Genomic DNA, 20243 nt, shown 5'->3' on the forward strand with positions numbered 1-20243 from the left:
CATCCAATCCATATTTCCTTTGGCAAAGGTGTATAACTTTTTTGGATCTAGCAATTTCAAACCCAAGAAAATATTTAAGGTCTCCTAAGTTTTTAATCTTGAAGGTGTTATTGAACGTTTGTTTTATTTCTTCAATGGTTGTTAAGGAATTTCCAATAAGAATGATATTGTTTACATAAACAAGTAAAATAGTGAAAGAGTAGGTGTATTTTTAATAAAAAGAGAATGACCTGATTTTGGTTGAATAAAACTAGTTCATATAAGGAAGGAAGATAATTTGTCAAACCATTGTCTAGTGACTTGTTTAAGACCATATAAATACTTTGTCAAAAGGCAAACTTGATTTGGTTGAGTTAATTTAAGCCTAGGAGGTGAAACCGTATGTAAAAAGGCATTATTTACATCCAATTGAGAGATTTTTTCTCAAATAGCACTATTTCCATTTTTATTTCTTCATCTAACACTCTTTCGATTTTATTTCCCTATCTAACACCCTTTTGTTTTTATTTCCATATCTAATACCGTTTCAAAAGTAAAAAAAAAAATAATAAATTAAAAAAATTTGATAATTTTAATTTTGGATGCATTAAAAAAATAAATGTATTGGTTGTAAAAAAATAAATATTTTTAATGTTTAAAATATTTAGAATTATAATTATTAAAGAAAGAAATGAGTTTTTACAAAATAAAAATTAATAAATTAAAAATGTTTAGTTCTAATTTATTTTTGTAAGAATGAAGAAAATAAAAAATTAAACCTTACGACAACATAAAAATTGAATCTATAAACATAAATTAGTATTTAATTTTACTATTATTAAATTTAATAAAAAAATAAATGTATAAGTTATAATTTTAAAATAAAAATTAAGAAAAAAATTATGTACTGTATTACTCATTAATACTAATTAAGAAAAAAAATTAATGTGTGTCTATTAGTAATTAGTAATAATTAACTTTAGTTTTTATAATTATGTAGTGTATTTTTTATTTGACTAACATTATTACAACATCAATACTAAATAAAAATAATTTTGTTTTCATATATTTTTTTTAAAAAAAAATTAATGTGTAATAAAAAGTTTCAAATGGGAAGTGCAAATTAAATTAAAAGATAAAATATAAAAATGTTGAACTAATTTACTTAAGTCAATTACAAATAATTTTAAAAACAACATATTTGTTTAGAATAGAAAAGATAAATTGAAACACCTTCCACTTTATTTTCTCACACATACGAGATAATCATCATAACCAAACAAACAATAATTCACGCCCTATTCTATCTGAATCAAACACATGGTAAAAAATAGTCAACAATTCACGTACAGCAACTTGCAATAAAGAACCTGCAACCCGGCGACCACCGCAATCGCCGCACGAATACGTACGGACCGCCACAACCGCGCGACCGCTCCCCTCGATCGCCACTACCGCCGCTCTCGTTCAGAGAAGACGCACCACCTCCGCGCATTCCACAGAAGACGCAAAGTGAAACCAAAACGAAAACGAAAAGCGAAACCAAAACGAAACGCGAAACCCTAAAGGTCAGTTTATTTCATTTAATTTTCCCCATTCAGAAGCCAGTTGAACTCGCCAACTGGGAGCAGACTCGCGAGTATGAGCGAGTTCACTCCGAGTCTGTCGAGTTTACTCAAATTCGAGTTTACTATCAAGTTAACTTGGTAAGGGTACGTGGAAACGTGAACTCGGACGAGTCAACGAGTTGACTCGCGAGTTTGACAACCATGGCTGCATATTTCATTGTTCAATTGTACAATGCCAGTATTTGGGTTCTTGTCTAGGGTTATGCTTGTATTTGAAAGGTTACTAAACGTTGACATTTTTACGAGGCTACAATCTAAATGGAGAATTAGTGGCATAATGATGCTGTAATGTTTCTTTATATTTAATTTGATGTTAGTGTAAAGGGAAAATATAAATGAAATATGCAAAAAAATGTTTCAGGTGCTTGGTTGAATCTGATTTTTTACCATATCATTGCTCTTTGATGGCACTACTTTAGTACTCGTAGACTGATGCTGTTCGGATGCAAAAGAGTAACTTTGAATGCTTCAAGATTTCTCAATCTCTCTAGTTTCCCTTGTCTTCATCACATGATAGGCAGTTTCTCTCACACCCTTTCCATAGTCACTACCACAAACACAGATGACGTTGAGATGCACACCAACGGAACGCGTTTCTTGATTTTCATGAGATACCTATGCAGGTCAGGTCAAGTGAAGAACTTTGATGAAGCTTTGGACTTGTTTCAAAGAATGGGTAGAATGAAGCCTTTTCCTTCTGTGAAGGACTTTACTTTGTTGTTGGGTGTTATTGTGAGGTTGAGGCATTACACCGCTGCCATATCTTTAGTTAAGCACATGTATTCTTCTCTAGGCATAGAACCTGATACCATTACTCTTAACATTGTGATCAACTGTCTTTGCCGCTTAAAGTTGATATCTTTTGGGTTCTCTGTCTTGGGAACCATGTTCAAACTTGGTTTGGAGCCCACTGTAATGACTCTCACCACTCTCATTAATGGGTTTTGTGTTCAAGGCGATGTGTCTCAGGCAGTGGTGTTGGCTGATCATATGGAGAAGATGGGGTATCCATTAGATGTATACACTTATGGGGTGTTGGTTAATGGGTTATGTAAGACGGGAGACACTTTGGTGGCGGTTCGGTGGCTAAGGAAGATGGAGGAAAGGAATTGGAAACCTAATGTGGTAGTTTACAGCAGTGTTATGGATGGTTTGTGCAAGGATGGATTGGTATACGAGGCATTAAATTTGTTCTCTGAAATGAATGGGAAAGGTGTCTTGCCTAATCTTGTCACTTATACGTGTTTGATTCAAGGTCTTTGCAATTTTGGAAGATGGAAAGAAGTTGGTTGTCTGCTGGATGAGATGACGAAAATGGGAATGATGCCGGATTTGCAAACACTCAATATTTTAGTGGATTCTTTTTGCAAAGAAGGAAAAGTAATGCAGGCTAAAAGTGTGATTGGGTTTATGATTATAATGGGGGAGGTACCGGATGTGTTTACATATAATTCATTGATTCACGTATATTGTTTGCAAAACCAAATGAACAAGGCCATGAGAGTATTTAATTTTATGGTTAGCGGGGGCTGTTTACCAGACATTGTAGTTTTCACTTCACTTATCCATGGATGGTGCAAGAACAAAAACATTAACAAGGCTATGTATCTGTTGGAGGAAATGGGTAAGATGGGATTTGTACCTGATGTTGTCACTTGGACCACTCTTATAGGTGGGTTTTGTGAAGCAGGTAGACCATTAGCTGCGAAAGAACTATTTTTTAATATGCATAAACATGGTCAAGTTCCTAATATCCAGACTTGTTCTGTTATGGTGGATGGCCTGTGTAAAGGAAATTTTCTTTCTGAAGCAGTTGCATTGGTTGAGGCAATGGAGAAGAGTAATTTGGATCTTAATATTGTCATTTATACCATTTTGCTTGACGGAATATGCAGTGCTGGGAAATTGAATGCTGCATGGGAACTCTTTTCTAGTTTGCCTGCTAAAGGTTTGCAAATTAACATTTATACGTACACCATTATGATTAAGGGTTTCTGTAAACAAGGACTGTTAGATAAAGCTGAAGACTTGCTGATGAATATGGAAGAGAATGGATGCCTGCCAAATAACTGCACTTACAATGTCTTTGTCCAGGGCTTGCTGACAAAAAAGGAGATTGCAAGGTCAATAAAATACCTTACAATAATGAGAGACAACGGTTTTTCAGTTGATGCTGCTACCACAAAAATGATTATAAACTACTTATCTACTAATAAAGGAGACTCCGAAATTCAAGAATTTTTGTTTCCGAAAAGATAGCGCATTTCAAGAGTTTCACTAGATCTTTATTCGAATCCAATTCATTCACGTTCCACAATTCCTATATATAGGACCCTAAATTGAGACCTGGAATGAGCTTTACATCAGAACTTGATTGTTTAGCATAGTTCTTCCACCTGGCAAATTATGTGAGCAGGAGAGTTGGTCCTTAAAATGGTATCATAACTTCTATAAATAAGTACTTGTGAGTTTGATCCTTGCTGCTTCTATTCTTCATAATTAACTCGAATTAGGGCCCAAGGTAAGGTGCGTTTATGCACCTTGCACACTTCAAGCTCAGAAAGCTCTTGTTAAAGGGATTTTAGATCAATTTTTTTTAGCTGCATTAAGGGAATTGCTCCTTGACATTTTTATTGGCAAGTATATTAATCTCTACTTGCACATTTATTTTGGCATATCCTCAACAGCATATTAAAATAGGTTAGAATAAATAGACTTACATGCAATAAATTGAGTGCATTTTTATGGAATCGAGTAGTTATTTTTACTTAGGTATATGTTTGCCTTCATGTTTATTGATTTAGTTAGATTAAGATATATTGTTTCCCCACAACATTAGGGATAAATTGCTGAATGTTACTAGGAAAAGATAATTGACAGCATAAAATTCTGCCAGGGTAAATTCAGTATACAGACGAGCTCTGTGTTTAGTCCACAGCAGAGCTATTCAATTTATAGGTGAAAGGACATAATCACAGAAGATTCAGTTACCCTATTTTAGGCTAATAACATTAATATAAAATGAATTTAATTGGTCCTAATATCATCAATTGATCTTAGTATTATTGATTATAATATTTATAGGATTCTAACACTCTGCCTCATGTTGGTGCTTTATTAGTCCTTTATTATATGGAAAATATAGATTCCCAATGTTTTGGTCTTAACTTTGTACGGACTATTTGCTAACACAGGCTCAACATTTGTTAAACTTCTATTGCAGGGTCTTGTTCCTTCAAGACCCTCATTTTGCATAACTGATCATCACTAAACATGTCATAAATAGAACCACTTTTTGCTCTCCCAATTTAAAGAAGACTAGTAATTTGTTATAAGGGAAAATTTACACTAATTGCTTAACCGTTTTAAGAGGACTATATATGATTGCCTTGCATAATACGTGTTAAGATATGCACTTTTTACGTCTCTGAGATGGTATTTGTGATGACTATTGTTATATTATACAGGTTCAGTAAAGAAGCTTCCTGCTTCACTGACCATCATGCATGATTGTTCAAAATGTAAAAATAATATTGTTGAATGCTTGAATCCAAACTTTCTCGAATAAAAGACTTTAGGGATACCACCAATGTGCCTAATTGAATTCTTAACCCATTCCAAGTTTTTTTTTTCTGTTTAGAAAGATGCTTGAGAGGTAAATATTTATATTCATATGTATTTTTTTGGGTTTGATTTGTCTAAATCATTTTCATTTTTATTTTAGGAAAAGATTATGTTGTCTGCAATTTAGTGGACATTATGAATGCTAACAAGAGGTATATTTTTTCACAAGTTGAACATGTTTGTTACATTTGGTTGTAGGACTGTGAATTACTTTATGTTGCTGAAATACCAGAGAAATTCATAAAACTAACATTGTTGTGCCCCCTAATAGCCATTCGACCTTCAGTTGTAATGGATGAATCATTGATTTAATTCCAGTGCGGCTATATTTTGTATTTTCTCCCCTTAATTAGCACAATGCTTTTCTTCGGTGCATATTTTGAGGGACTAGAGAGTTCTAATGAGATGAAACTTGTATATGTACAGTTTCTTTTTGCTCTTCCTGTTTCAGGACAATTCCAGATTTTTCCTCAAATCTAACAATTCTTTTATAGAAAATGATAATAACTAATGCTTATGGTTTCTGTCTTAATTTATTGTAGCACTGAGAGGCTAAAGAACATAATCCAAGCAAATGCTGTTCTGTGCCAGGAATTACCTTAATCAAGTTTTTCATCCAAATATCTGGTATAGTAGGGCATATTGAGTGATCAGATTTTCTTTGTCAAGTTTCAGTTCATGTTAAATATGTTTTTTTGTTCTTTAAAGGTTTTCCCATAGATTATATGCTCAGAAAAGGTTCTTAAGCTTCTGTCCTTTGTTTTTTTAAATATTATTATGCAATGTATGTATTTTAGTCTTTTGTAGTTGTCCCTGTTCTGGTATACTATACAAAGTTTCTATACGCCCTGTTTGAGGGGATAAATTGCTTTTTTGGATACAGGTATTTGCGTTGGTACTGAGGTGCTTCCAATGGAATTTGAATTCTTGCACCTCAGGTAACATTGGGGAGCTTCCCTTTTCTTTTTGGCTTGGTCATAAAAGTTAAAACCTTTTGCAACTATTTCCATAGCTCTTGTACAAGTCAACTCAGCCTTCCTTTAATTCTGTTTACTTGTGTAGTTGTAATTAGCCTACCTACCATATTTAGTGAATCCTTTAGACTTTACTTTAATTGCATCATAATGGAATAATAACTTTTGGAATTGGAATAATTTTTCATCTTGATATTGAAATCCTTTATCATATTCACACTATTACTTTCATGTGCACACATAACTTAAACTTAAGGCAATTCACTTTGGATTTCTTATTAACATAACCTTGACTTTTTATGCAAAAACGAAATACTAACATACAACTTTCTTTTGTTTTTTCTCTTCAAATTTTTTGATGATCTTGTGCAAAAAAATAAGGAAAATATTATATAAATGTACTCCCATTTAAAATGTTAATATCTGTAAGGCTTTCCCATAAAACGAAGTAATAAAATATGCAAGAAATGTATTTGATGCCCATAAACTGCTTATATGAATTGCTTGCTACCTCAAATGTTTGAAATTTCACACCAATTACTAAATTTCTCCCACTGGGTTGACGCTAGTGGGTGCTGAATTTTCACTTAGGAATGGTTGATAGTTGATGGTGTATAAGCAGGAACACTTGCTACAATCTTGTTGTCTTGATCCCTTTGGCAGCATGACAAAGATGGGTTGGTAATGTGGTTTGCTTCACATTGAACAAAGTCTTTTGAGAACACCTCTTTCTGCTTCATCTGTGTTTCCTTGCTTTTGCCCCACAACAACATGTACAATCCCCCCACAACTAACACTGATCCTATAACACTGCAAAAGTACGTAAACCAACCATAAGGCATTGACACTTGAAAAGGAATTTGAAGGTTTCATATATAATTGCATAGTTGCTCAATTCACCTTCCTAGTTTGGGACACTCATCTAGTACCAGAGGCTCGAAAAGGGTCACAATCACCAGCATTAGAGGACTAAAAGCAGACGCAAATAGTGGTCCCTTCCTTCGCACACACCATGCTAAAAGGGTGTAACACACTCCAGAGGCCAAAATTCCCTTCAAAACAAAAAATATAGCAACCAATTATACCTTGTAATTTAACTTCATTTTAAGCATGCAATATTTTGGTTGTATGTGTGGCCTGCTCATGCGAAAGGAGAGTATTTAGAAAGCACCAAAAGCAAATATTTAATCAATTACCGCAGAGGCTGCTGTTAAAAGCCTAAAGTTCCAACCGAGTTTCCACTGCCTCCAATCTCTCTCCGTACAAAGAGCAAATATAACGGACAGGATTGAAGCCGTTGAAGATGTTAAAGCTGCAATTGAATAGTGCCATGGAAACTTTTCGCTCATCTTTGTCTGCATTATCTTACAAAATTCAATTTCTAGTGAATTTAGGCAAAAAAGTAGTCTAAATTCTAGGATGTCTTGAAAATTTAAAGGTTTTGGTAACGTTTTTAAGAAACACTCTCTTGGTGTGTGCAGACTCATTTGATTATTGATCCTAAAAATAACTGTTCCAAAATCTTTAGATTTGTATTAGTATCATACTATTGTAGTTTGTAACACACTTTGTAAAATCTTCAGAAAGTTATTGAAGGCAAGTATGAGTTGAACCTGGATTATCAACCACACCGAGTAGCTCAAAGCGGCTCCAAAGGCTAGTATGCAGCCCCACCAGAGAGAACCTGTGGGGGCACCATGTGGTGATGGTGCATGGTGCAAGAAGCTAAGATGTGTTGACCAGAGGCATAGCTTTTTTCCTTCGTAAAAAGTGAGAATCATGGCACCACCAATTCCTGTTAAAGTTCCCACCAACTTGGCCATGCCACCTGCTGTTCCAAGATTTGACTTCTCAAGTCTACATAATTGAGCAGGGATGGGGGATGTAATCCCCACCATTGGATCAAATGCTATTAACTATTAAAAATGGTGATTGGGAACAATGCTAGTCATACACTTTGTATTCGTTAAAATTTATTCAAAATTAAAAATCACCATTGAAAAACATTAAAGAACTTGAATAAGGTTAAATGTGAGTTATTTGTGCTGATTTCTGATTATAATTGAAGATTCACCGTATATATATATTTATTTTTTTCTTCTGAAACCCTTTTTTAGAAGTTTATTGCTTGATATGCAAAGTTACATGGGGCCTACCCGAGAGCAATAGACAAAAGGTAGGTGACAGCAGGGACGAGATTCAACATGGCTGAAACATATACTGCAGATGTCAAGGCCAAAGATTTAACGTAGAGACCTTGTAGTAAGGATCCCCTGAAAAAATTTAAATCATCATCTTACATATTTTGGTTAAATTATATGTTAAATGAATTAGGGCATTAGAAATTTTACCCAAATAACCCACAAAGAAGACCTTGGAATACAACTTGCCCAGTAACATATTGCAGATGTTTCCTGTTGAAACACATTCCAAAATAAAAGTAGATAGATTCAAATTAACATCAATTTCTTAATGTTTAATGTGTATGCATTAGCTTTTACTACATGAAATTATGTTATGTGCATGGAAAATGAAACTAACTGTTTTTATGTCCAAACTCTTTAAGGGGAAACTTATTAGAGAAACACCTCTCAATGATGAGAGCAAGGGGAACCATGAAGACAGAAGCAAAGATGAACCGGTAGGCAACAAGAATACTTAAGCTCATTCCATCAATTGCTACCTTCTTTAACATGATATTCACCACTGAATATAGAGTCTGGAGCAGTATCATTAACAGTACAGGCTTCACATTACCTGTGGCGTCAACTTTGTATAAAGTATCCATATTGCAGTCCCTTATGACCAAAATACACTTCTCAAAGTATATACAAGACTTGGTGAAGCAACAATGTGCAATGCAGCATGAATATGACCAAGAAGTAGCAGCTTTTGATACCCCTTTCAGTTTTTGACAATACTAAACTTTGGCTTCTGTTGTTGAAATTAAATAATGGTTAATAGATTTTTGTGCAGAATATGCCCCTTTGCTATATCATGCAGACATGCCTTTAGAATTGATAAGGAGACAAAATGAGTGCAACATGTGCGAGTTTTTATTTTGTTTTTGGTCCCTTCCTTTTCATTTTCGATCTTTTAAATTTTTTGTATTTTCTTTTTAATGTCTTTATTTACCAACACCCATAGGTTGCATTGTGCATAAGGAGAAACCTGAAGAAGCATAGTTGGCTGTTAGTAAGTTTCAAAAGGTCTGCCGGCGAGAGTTGTTTAAGTTATAACTGTGATGCCACTTGATCTTAAGCACTTGTTAATTACTGATTTGATAAATGTTTAAAAACAAATTAGGGAAAGGAACTGAAATATACTTCACAACTTGGTTTTTTATTTGCGTATAGGTTTGAATTATGTGTGTGGAATTAGAAATGGCGTTGACCCGCCCTGCATAGACTCGTCTTGTATTTGACTCGCAAAATTCGGATTGGGTTAGTCCACTTCGCATAGAATATACAGATTGATTTTACTAGTCCGTCTGCACAAGGGTTGGTTCGTGGGTTCGCGAGCCAGCTTGCATAATTTTTTTTAAATTAATAAAAAAATTAAATAATTTTTTTTGAATAAATTTAATTTTTATTTAGATACATTAGGTAAATGGTCTCACATTATTATTCTCACAACACATGCATAATAAGATGTGAGTAAAAATTTTGGAATGTGAAATATGAAGCTGCAGAATAAGGGTGCAGAAAGAAGTTTTAGATTTTTAAATTATGTGGGTCATGCGGGTTAGCCTGCCCCGCCCCGTACTTGGTCCACGCGAGCTATGAGTTATGCAGCACGGGCCTAAGTGGGTCAACGGGTTGGAATAGGTAGCTCACCCCACGTTTTTCTCAATGTGTTGCAGGCTAGCTCGTATGGTCTGTCCCACTTTGCCATCCCTATGTGAAATAGGTTGGACCAGATGCATTGGATAAAAAAAATAAAAATAAAAGGAAAATGCTTAAGAAATTAACTTACATCTCACTTTTAAAGAAATTATGTAAAAAGACTAAGTTACCTATAAACCTTAACCCCCTTTTTAACTTCTTCCACCACTTTCCAAAGTTGTTGAAGCAGATAAATAAAGACAAGGATGGAGAGAAAACCAATAAAATAACAACTAAAAAGTTAATAAGGAAAAAAAAGGAAAAATCACATAATTCAAGACAAAAAAATGATCTTCATATGAACATGAAGATGGGGCAACAACGATACATAGAGAACAATGCGAGACATCTTTTTTCTTTTTACACTTTTTAGTAGAACTATGATATATTGATAATCTACTTTTTTTTTTCTACACCCACCCTACACATATACTACTGAGAATATGATGTGTGGAAAATCTCCCAAAGATGAGAGAGAGTTCATGAGATATTTATATCAAGGAAATTAAATTGAAGAAACACAAAATTAGATTTGTGACATTCTCAACACAGTGTTGCAGTGTTCTTACCATAGTAATTTTTTGAGTAGTTTTGGGAGGTTGTCAACTTTTGCAGTCATACTATGAAATTATTGTTTTAAAGTTCCTTATGTATCTGAGCGTTCTACCAATATTTTGTCTTATAAGATACTTTATGGAGTTCAATCTCAGTCTCTTGTATTGTTGTATCTGCGCATGTTAAGTTTTTATAAGTTTTGTTTTTGTTTACTCTGTATTTTAGTTAACAGAGCTTATATATATTATATCCCTTTCTCCCTTCATAATATGAAAAATACAATGTTTCTTCTTTCTTTGTCTTTACTCTCTCTCTTTCCACTGCTTCATCTAATGCATGTCATAAGCATAGAAATGCTATCACTTATCATAGAAGATTAAACACACAAGGAAGGTTGTTGCATTGTGGTATGGGTCATGAATACCAGAATCCAATATGGTATTAGAGTGGGTTAAAGTCCCGCTCTGCTTCCGCTCTTTCTTTTGTTCTTGTTTTTGGTTCGTGTGCTTTCTTTACATTTCTTTTTCTTCTTGTAATATTTGTGATGGAAACTAACAGTAGTAGTAATCAAGATCCCACTCAGAATCCAAACAGTTCTTACTATCTGCATCCTAGAGAATATCCAAGAACAATTTTAATCAATCTTTAGCTTGACGACAAAAAGTATCATGCATGGAGTAGGACTATGCATCGTGCTCTTCTTTCAAACAACAAACACAAGTTCAGTGATGACACTCTGCCTTCTCCAAAACCGAGTACTTCACTGCATGAAACATGGGAAAGGTGTAATATGATGGTTATATCATGGCTAACAGGAACTCTTAGTGCACAAATTGCGCAAAGTGTGATTTACGTAGAGGATGTGAGGGAACTTTGGGAAGATTTACGTGAATGTTTTTTAAAGGGAGATGTTTTCAGAATTTCAGATCTTCTTCAAAAGATACATTCCATGAGGCAAGGTGAACAAACAATAACTGATTTCTACACTAATTTGCAGACCTTATGGGAAGAACTTGAAGCACTAAGACCAATTCTTGATTATGAGTTCAAGATCAAATGCAATTATGCATTAACTAAGCATATCTAGAGGTATAAAGAATCTAAGTACGCTTTGTGTTTGATAAAAGGTTTGAACGATACTTATATTACAGTTAAGACACAAGTCTTGCTAATGAAGCCTTTACCTAGTATAAATCATATTTTTTCCCTTATCATCCAACAAGAACGACAATTGGTAGGCAATGAGATGATGAATAAAGGTAATGTGATGATGAATATCAAATCTTTGTTAAATTCTTCAGACAATCAAGGAAATTGGAAGACGTTTCACAGTTAAAGTGGTAGATCTCAAGGAAGAAGAATAAATAGGTATCAAAACAATGTCAAACAATGCACACATTGTCACAGATTGAACCATACAACAGATGAATGTTACTTGCAAGTATGGGTTTCCTCCTTGGTATAAACAGAAAAGTGAAAGAAATGAAAGAATTATAAACAGTGTTGTGATGGATAGGAATATGAAAATTAAAGAAGAGCAAGAAGATAAGTTAGACGCACATAATGGGAGCAAGGTTACACAAGACTAGATATATCAAATCATGAAACTTATCCAAGAAACAAAGAGTGATTATACGCATAAGGTGAACAATTTTGTGAATGACTCTTCAGATGAAAACATTGTGAAAGGTATGAAAAACGAAAACTCTTGGATTTTAGATACGAGAGCCACATATCATGTGAATTTTTCTATAAATAACTTCGTGACATTTCGCAGAATAAATCCTATTCACATCAATTTACCAAATGGTTAACATGTTATTAGATGGAACAATAATGTTACTTGATTTTTTTTTCTTATATAACGTGTTATATATACTATAGTTTGCATTTAATATTGTTTATGTGCAAAAACTGGTTAGAAATCATAATTGTAAACTCACTATTACTTCTGAGTATTGTCAGATTCCAAATGCAGAATCATTGAAGATGATTGGATGTGCTATGCTGAACAGAGAATTGTATCTGATAGATACACCAAAGCATGAAGTTACAATCAACACTACAGGATAATTGAAAGATGCAAGCCGAAACATTATAAAGAATATTTGGCACCTCAGGCTGGGACAACCATCTGATATAGTCTTACAATATATCAGTAACATTTTTCCTTATGTTAGTTGTTGTGAAAACAAACCGTGTGATGTATGTCATTATGCTAAGCAACACAAATTTACATTTACTCATAACAACACATGTACTAAACATATATTTGATATGATTCATGTGGATATACGGGGCCCTTTTGGGACTGCTCTTTGCATGAACACAAGTTTTTTCTTACCATAGTGGATGATCATAGTAGGTTCACTTGGATTTATCCTATGACAACAAAATCTGAAACTAGAGATGGCTTAAGTAGATTCATCACTCTTATACATAACCAGTTTAATCCTGCTATAAAAGTCGTACGTTATGATAATGGAAATGAGTTTATTTGTGCCACTTTGTATGAAAGTTTAGTTATCATTAATCAAACTAGTTATGTGGAAACTCTACAACAAAATTCTATTGTTTAGAGGAAGCATCAACACATTTTGAATTTTACGTGTAGTCTTTTATTTAAGTCCAAATTGCCTATTGTTTTTTGTCTTATGCTATGACATATGCCACACATCTAATAAACAAAATACGTATCAATGTTCTAGAAAATCATACACCTTATGATCTTTTATATAAGGAACAACCCGATCTTCAAAATTTAAAGGTTTTTGGCTCTTTATGTTTTTCTTCAAGTCTGCAATGGAATAGATCTAAGTTAGATCCGAAAGCAAGGAAATGTATTTTTCTTGGATATAAAACTGGTATGAAGGGTTTTGTTGTGTTTGATATTCATAATAAAGAAATATTTGTTTCAAGAAATGTAAAATTCTGAGTTTGTTTTTCCCTATTCTGAGAATTATAATTGTAATAATGAAAAGAGTAATTAGCAAATAAGCGTCTTTGATTTCAATTTTGAACCAGTTGATACAAATGAAAGTGATCATATTGATCAACCTGAAGGGAATAAAACTGAAGAAAACAACTGCGAAGTCTGATAGACACAATAAATCACCCAACTATCTCAAAGATTATCATTGCCAACTTTCTAGTTACATTGACACTGAACGACTAAATCATTTTGGTAATGTCATTCATTCCCTATTATCTTGACTATGGTAATCTCACTACTAAGCACCTTAACTATGTTTTAGCTATATAATCTATTGAAGAACCACTGAATTACAATGAAGCTATAAGGAAACTTGAATGGTGTGAAGCCATGAAAAAGGAAATTAAAGCCTTGGAAGAAAATGAAACCTGAACTCTAACTGATCTTCCCCACAGTAAGCAACCGATTGGATGTAAATGGGTGTGTAAAATAAAATATAATGCGAAGGATGACATAGAAAGGCACAAGGCTAGGCTTGTCGCGAAAGGGTATACTCAACTGGAGGGAATATATTACCTTGACACTTTTTCACCTATGGTCGAACTTACAACTGTAAAAATGCTCCTAGCCATTACAACCACACAAAACTGGCACCTGAAATAGTTAGATGTGAACAATGCGTTTCTGCATGGGGAATTGAATGAGGAAGTTTACATGTTACTCCACCTGGAATCAAGGTCAAATCTAGACATGTTTGCGAGCTAGTTAAATCCTTATATGGTTTGAAACCAACAAGTTGACAATAGTTTTCTAAACTTACTTCTTCTCTTAACAAAATTGGTTTCACTCATTCTGTTTATGATCATTCGTTATTCATAAGAAACGCTGAAAACATTTTTACTATATTATTGGTATATGTAAGTGACATTATTCTTACATGAAAATATATATCAAACATTGAACAAGTCACACGACACCTAGAAAAAGTCTTTAAAGTAAAAGACTTGGGAGATTTGAAGTTTTTCCTAGGTCTTGAGATAGCTAGATCTAATAAGGGAATTCATGTTTCTTAGAGAAAATATGCTCTAGACATCATCAATGACTTAGGTCTCCTTACTGCTAAACCATTTGCCACGCCTATGATGAAGGACACAAAGGACATGTTTCAAGAAGGAATTCCCATAAAGGATGTTAGTGATTATCAAAGACTCATTGGGAGGCTAATATATCTTACAAACACCAGACCTGACATAAGCTATTGTGTTCAGTTTTTAAGTCAATTCCTGCGGGCACCTACATCAGAACATCACAGTGCTGCACACCGAGTCCTACATTATATTAAGGGGACTCCTGGACAAAGACTTTTCTTCCTTGCTAATTTTGATGTCCAACTTAAAGGTTTTTGTGATTCAGATTAGGCAAGTTGTCCGTAAACTAGGTGATCAACAACTAGCTTTTGTGTTTTCCTGGGATTTTCATTGATCAGTTGGAAATCCAAGAAGTAATCTACTGTGTCACAATCATTATTCGAAGCAGATTACCATGCTCTCGCTACTCTAACTTGTGATATTCAATGGTTGAAATATTTGATCGATGAGTTCAAGATAAAGGTTTAGACCTAACGGCTGTCTATTGTGATAATCAATCTGCAAGATATATAGCTCACAATCAAAGCTTCCATGAAAGAACGAAGCACATAAAGATAGATTGTCACGTTGTACGTGAAAAACTACAATCCAAGTTATTCCAGCTATTACCAATCTTCTCCAATCATCAAACTGTTGATGTTCTCACAAAACCACCTGAACATGGTGATTTTATTTATGCTATTTCAAGTTTGGGCTCATCAACATCCTAAGATCGAGGGGGGATATTAAGTTTTATAAGTTTTTTTTTTTTGTTACTCTGTTTTTTAGTTAACAAATATTATATATACTGTATCCCTTTTGTTGAAGAAGAGCTTTGATGACTCCAAATCTCCATGGATTGCTTGAAGGCTGATTGTAGCTTAGTTGGGTGTGTTCTGGGGTAGTTTGAATTTTTTAATTCACTCTTAGTTTGAATCCAAAGCTGGTTTAATTCAAATCTTTTTGAAAAGAGTGTTTTATGTAGAAGCAGAAAAACAACCAGTTGTTTTATCGTTTCAATCGGTTGTTTCATACTTAAGGTTTTTGAAATTGGTTTCGGTAGATTTGAATTTGGTTGACTTTGTTGTCAAACCAATTCAATCGGTTATCTCGACAAAACAACCGATTGTTTTTTTAACTGTCTTAACAAAATTTTGTTAAGTTGGTTAAATCTGCTTTAAATGATTTGAAACTGATTTGTCTTTTATAATAAATGTTTTCAACTGCTAATTAGAGTATAAATGTTCTATTTTACGCTCCTAGCATTAACTTTACAAGATCATTTTGTGAAATCAAGTTTTTTCCAAGATTGCTTAAGACTTTGGATATTTCTCTAAGAGTGAAGTAAAACTTGTTGTGTACTTTGATTTGATTTGTACCAGATGTGATCAATCCTATTTCTTTCTTTATTTGTAATTCTATAAGTACTGGTGTTCACAAAGTTAGAGGGTGTTCTGATCTGTGATGTGATTGTGGTGTGCCAAAGGAAGTGTGTGTTCTTGAGGAGGTCAATATCACTTCTTTGGTGGTTGTGTGTTTGTAATATGTGATTATTGCATAGTGGATACCCAGTGGTTTCTGGGAACTAGATCTTGGGATAAGAGTGAACCAGTATAAATCTGTTTGTGCGCTTATCTCTTTCCCTGAACTCTTTAATATATGTTTTAAGTTGTTTTTATTCACTGCTGATAAAAACAACCGGTTGAATTGCAAAAACAACCAGTTGATTTTCTGGAAATCACCTTAATCAGTTTTGTTCTTTGACTTCCTTGATTTATTTCTCTATGATTCATCATTGGATTTCATTATACCTTCAAAGTTTACGAAAATCGTTTATAAACAATTCACTCCCCTCTTATTTAAGACCATAAATTTTAACACCTTTCTCCCTTCATAATATGAAAAATACAATATTTCTTCTTTCTTCTCTATCTTTCCACCGCATCATCTAATGCATGTCATAATCATAGAAACGCTGCCACCTGTCACAGAAGTTTAAACACACACAAGAAAGGTTGGTGTGGGTCATGAATACCATAATCCAATAAAATAGCTAGACTTTGTATAATTTTATGTGTTTTAACCTTGCTTGTAGTAGCTTACGGGATGATGGCAGAGGGGTTGTGACCTTCATCAATTTTGTGTTTTGGGTTAGTATGCTAGGGGTTAGAAAAATAGTATCCAATATACTAATTTTTTTTTATAAGAATTGAAACATTCATAAAATATTTTTTTTATTCTATTTATTATTTCTCATAAAAAAGAAGAAGCAAATCAATCACAAGCTCTTAATATGTAAATTATATATATAACCATATCAAGATGACAATGAACTAAAAATGCTATTCGCTTAAGATTAAAGTAATGATGCTTTATTTATTTTTATCAAGAATAAAATAAAGTAATGATGCTTTGTTATATGAAATTGAATCTTATAATATTTTTACATGTGGGGTGATATGACACTAAGATGTTTTGTTATGAGAAAAGCGAATTGAAATGCAACAAACTGATCAGGAGCAACTAAAGCTTTGTAAATCACCTTTTGGAGAGTTAATGATAAGATAAGATGCAGAAGAGAAATTCATAGCCCAAAAGTTTTGTCTGAGACTGCATCACATAGCTTGCATCACCAAAACACCCATTTCTACCCTTTCACTCTCAGCCACTTACTCACTCTTCTAGAATGTCTCAAACATATGGTTATGGCTTTAACCAATTACCTTTTGTCATGATTGAAGTTTTAATCCAAGTAAAAATTAATTTCTATTCATGATGTAAAAATTGATTTATAGCACTATAAAAAAAATCATGAAATAAAAATTAATTTTAAAAACAAAAATTAATTAGTTGCTATAGTGATTAAATTAAAAAATATTTTAGAAATTAAAAAAAATAGTTTCTAAATTAATTTTTATTATTGTTAAATAGTTTTTAAATTAATATTTAATTAGCTACTAAGGTTTTAACTACCAATTATTTAGATTCTAAATTTGGTAGAAAAACCTTGATTGCTAATTAGATACCAATTTAGAAATTATTTAACAATAATATAAACTAATTTAGAAACAAAATTTTTTATACTCTCTAATTTAATCATTATAACAACTAATTATTTTTTATTTTTAAAATTGGTTTTATTTTATGTTTTTAGTTCAAAACATTTTAATTTCTGTATCTGATGTAAAAATTAATCTACACGAGTTCAGCTAATCAATCTAAAAGTAAAATACTTGTGGCAGTGGTTTCTTCATTTTAGTTGTGGCCCTTTTCTCAAATCTCTTTTTTTCTTGCACTTTTCTTTTATTTTTAGTTGGGATGATTTTGATTTTTCTGTTTGCAATTTTGATTCACTGAATCTGTTCACTAATATCACTCACGATGCTTCATAGCTAGCCATATATCCTCACGACACTGCATGTGGGTAGAATTTGACTTTTCTCTTTCTAATTTTGATTATACTATGTGGGAATAGATGATATTTAGATCATTTTTGAAAATTAATTTAGGACCAAATGAAATATACCTATCCATTTTCATCGCTAACCCCTTCATGTCTAAATAAATATTTTTTTTGTAGATATGAAATCCCTTTTGAACCTAATAATTAAGAACGAAACCAATTTGTCTCAATTACCTGGTTTTTTTTCTTTCTAATATTTAAAATTTGGTTTTTAAATACTTGTAACTTATACATATATTTCTGAAGATAATAGTTTCTTAAAGCACATTTATATAAATTAAAATGATATAAGTTACACTTAAATATAAAATTATTTAAATATGCACTATCTTTTATAACTATTTATACATTTTAAATATTTATATGTGTTAAACATTTATTCACATAAACATCACTTTTATATAAAAGAAAACAAAAGTAAAATTATCTGAGTTATAATCGGATTTTTTTTTATTTGATGTGGTTTTTTGGGTGATTTATATTTCTGCTTTGTATAAGGATTATAGTAATCTCTTTGTTGATAAAAAAAAAGAATTGAAACACCGTGTTTCACATTTATTAATTTTAATTATTAATAAAAAAACTTTAAATGACTATTTACTTGTCACATATTAAAAATTAAGTGCTAATATGAAAAAGTTTTTATAAATTAGATTATACATGAACTGATTTTATTTTATTTTTTAAAAATATTTATGAAGAAGTTCATCCTAATATATACTCATATTTTTGTCAATAATCTTGAATTTTGAATAAGTAGTTGAGCTAAGTATTTAGAGAAAAAAAAAATATTGGGTGCCTTTATTAACTACAAAATTGTCTTCCTACTCTAAACCAAAAAGATACTAAAAAAGTTAATAATTGATACCAAACAAGTTATTCTACAATGCTCCTACTGATTTCCTTTTTTCTTTTTCTTTTTCTCTTTTTTTCTACGATTGATGTTCCATCCTGATTAAAGAGAAAAGGTATCGGGCACGATTAACGGCTAAAATTAGCGCCGCCTTAGGTTTAGGTCAAGTCTTAAAGCAAGGGTTACTCTCATATAATTATATTTAGAATATTTGTTTTCATATAGAATATTTTTCTGAATATTAATATGAATCATTTTATAAATATAAAGTCTTACTAAAAATTAATTTTAATTCAAAATTATTCTGTTAAAAACTAATTTACTTTGAAATCATTAAGTGTAAGTTAATATAGACTTCAAAATATGTTTTTTACTTCCAATTTAAATGTTTTCCTTAGTTTTCAATTTTGAAATAAACTTTTGTTTTAATATATAAATTATTTATATTAGAATCTATTTTGAATTTGCATTTTTACCGTTTTTTTATCACATTTTTTTAAAGTATTCAGTTTTTTTTGTTTTTTTTTTTATTTTAGGCCGAAAACGTCTGGACTAAACAAAAATAAAACATACTTTTTTTCAAGTTACATAAGGATTAAAAGTATTTTTTTTTTAAAAGTAAGCCTATATTAAATTTGAAAGCACAAAAGTATATTAAATTATCTGCAAAATAGCTAAAAGATATATAGTTTCATATTAAATTCTATTTACAAATTATTTTTCTCAATTTCACATGTTTACAAATTCTTAACTGTTATTTTCATTTAAAAAGAATGCATGGTCCTCGCTTGACTGTCTAACACGTTTTTTTTTTAATTAATTTTGTTTCTTAAATATTAATAAAATATCATGTTTTCCTTAGTTTCTGGTTGTCTGATATGTATTTAGTTTCTACTACTTAACAATTTTTATTCCCAGTAAACAGTATTATATTGTTTATTAAATTAATGGGTGCCAATAACTTAAAGAAAATAAATATTAGAATAATTAACTGTAATGTTAAGTTTAAAATTTGACATGTCAAACAGTCAAATAAAATAAAATTTTGATTGTAACCTTTTCTATTATTTTTAATTGAAGGGCTCATTTTGTATTTATCATTAGCCTCCACTAAAGAAAGTGCACTTTCTAAATGTTGGCAATACCAAGAAAATAATAAAATATTAGTTTCAAAAATTTATTATATTAATAGTTTAATCATAGAAAATATATTTGTTACCTTTA

At 32.0% G+C, this 20243-nt stretch overlaps 2 protein-coding genes across 12 annotated transcripts; one reads left to right on the plus strand and one right to left on the minus strand.

Moving 5' to 3' along the window:
• The first annotated feature begins 1230 nt into the window (after positions 1-1230).
• Positions 1231-9327, plus strand: LOC137811801 (putative pentatricopeptide repeat-containing protein At1g12700, mitochondrial). Of its 10 annotated transcripts, XR_011081151.1 has the most exons (6): positions 1312-1547; positions 1969-3730; positions 5774-5858; positions 6115-6169; positions 8772-8846; positions 8922-9327. XR_011081151.1 is itself a non-coding variant. In XM_068613632.1 (4 exons), exons 2-3 carry the CDS (start codon positions 2040-2042, stop codon positions 5832-5834), a joined length of 1752 nt encoding a protein of 583 aa, XP_068469733.1. In that variant the 5' UTR covers positions 1312-1547; positions 1969-2039; the 3' UTR covers positions 5835-5858; positions 7789-7927. The 10 variants fall into 10 exon arrangements, 2 of the variants coding, with proteins under 2 accessions (XP_068469733.1, XP_068469734.1); XR_011081153.1 differs by lacking the exons at positions 8772-8846; positions 8922-9327 and adding an exon at positions 7789-8311 and having other exon boundaries at positions 1231-1547; positions 1969-5383; XR_011081152.1 differs by having other exon boundaries at positions 1251-1547; positions 1969-4043; positions 8772-9267.
• Positions 6486-8993, minus strand: LOC137811803 (WAT1-related protein At1g68170-like). Of its 2 annotated transcripts, none has more exons than XM_068613635.1 (7): positions 8794-8993; positions 8557-8619; positions 8362-8478; positions 7819-8062; positions 7402-7560; positions 7106-7257; positions 6486-7015 (listed from the first exon to the last, which is right to left on the minus strand). In XM_068613635.1, exons 1-7 carry the CDS (start codon positions 8991-8993, stop codon positions 6793-6795), a joined length of 1158 nt encoding a protein of 385 aa, XP_068469736.1. In that variant the 3' UTR covers positions 6486-6792. The 2 variants fall into 2 exon arrangements, with proteins under 2 accessions (XP_068469736.1, XP_068469735.1); XM_068613634.1 differs by having other exon boundaries at positions 6572-7015; positions 7402-7569.
• Positions 9328-20243: the final 10916 nt, after the last annotated feature.

This window comes from Phaseolus vulgaris, chromosome 2, assembly GCF_000499845.2.
Source record: "Phaseolus vulgaris cultivar G19833 chromosome 2, P. vulgaris v2.0, whole genome shotgun sequence".
NCBI classification, from domain to species: domain Eukaryota; kingdom Viridiplantae; phylum Streptophyta; class Magnoliopsida; order Fabales; family Fabaceae; genus Phaseolus; species Phaseolus vulgaris.

Coding starts and splice junctions, on each gene's coding strand:
- LOC137811803 (XM_068613634.1), bottom strand. CDS start 8,993: ATGGATACTTTATACAAAGTTGACGCCACAGGTAATGTGAAGCCTGTA. Junction 8,620..8,793: donor CTTGCTCTCATCATTGAGAG/GTGTTTCTCTAA, acceptor GTGTTTCAACAG/GAAACATCTGCAATATGTTA. Junction 8,063..8,361: donor CTTTTGTCTATTGCTCTCGG/GTAGGCCCCATG, acceptor TCAATTATGTAG/ACTTGAGAAGTCAAATCTTG.
- LOC137811801 (XM_068613632.1), top strand. CDS start 2,040: ATGCTGTTCGGATGCAAAAGAGTAACTTTGAATGCTTCAAGATTTCTC. Junction 3,731..5,773: donor ACAAAAAAGGAGATTGCAAG/GTCAATAAAATA, acceptor AATTTATTGTAG/CACTGAGAGGCTAAAGAACA.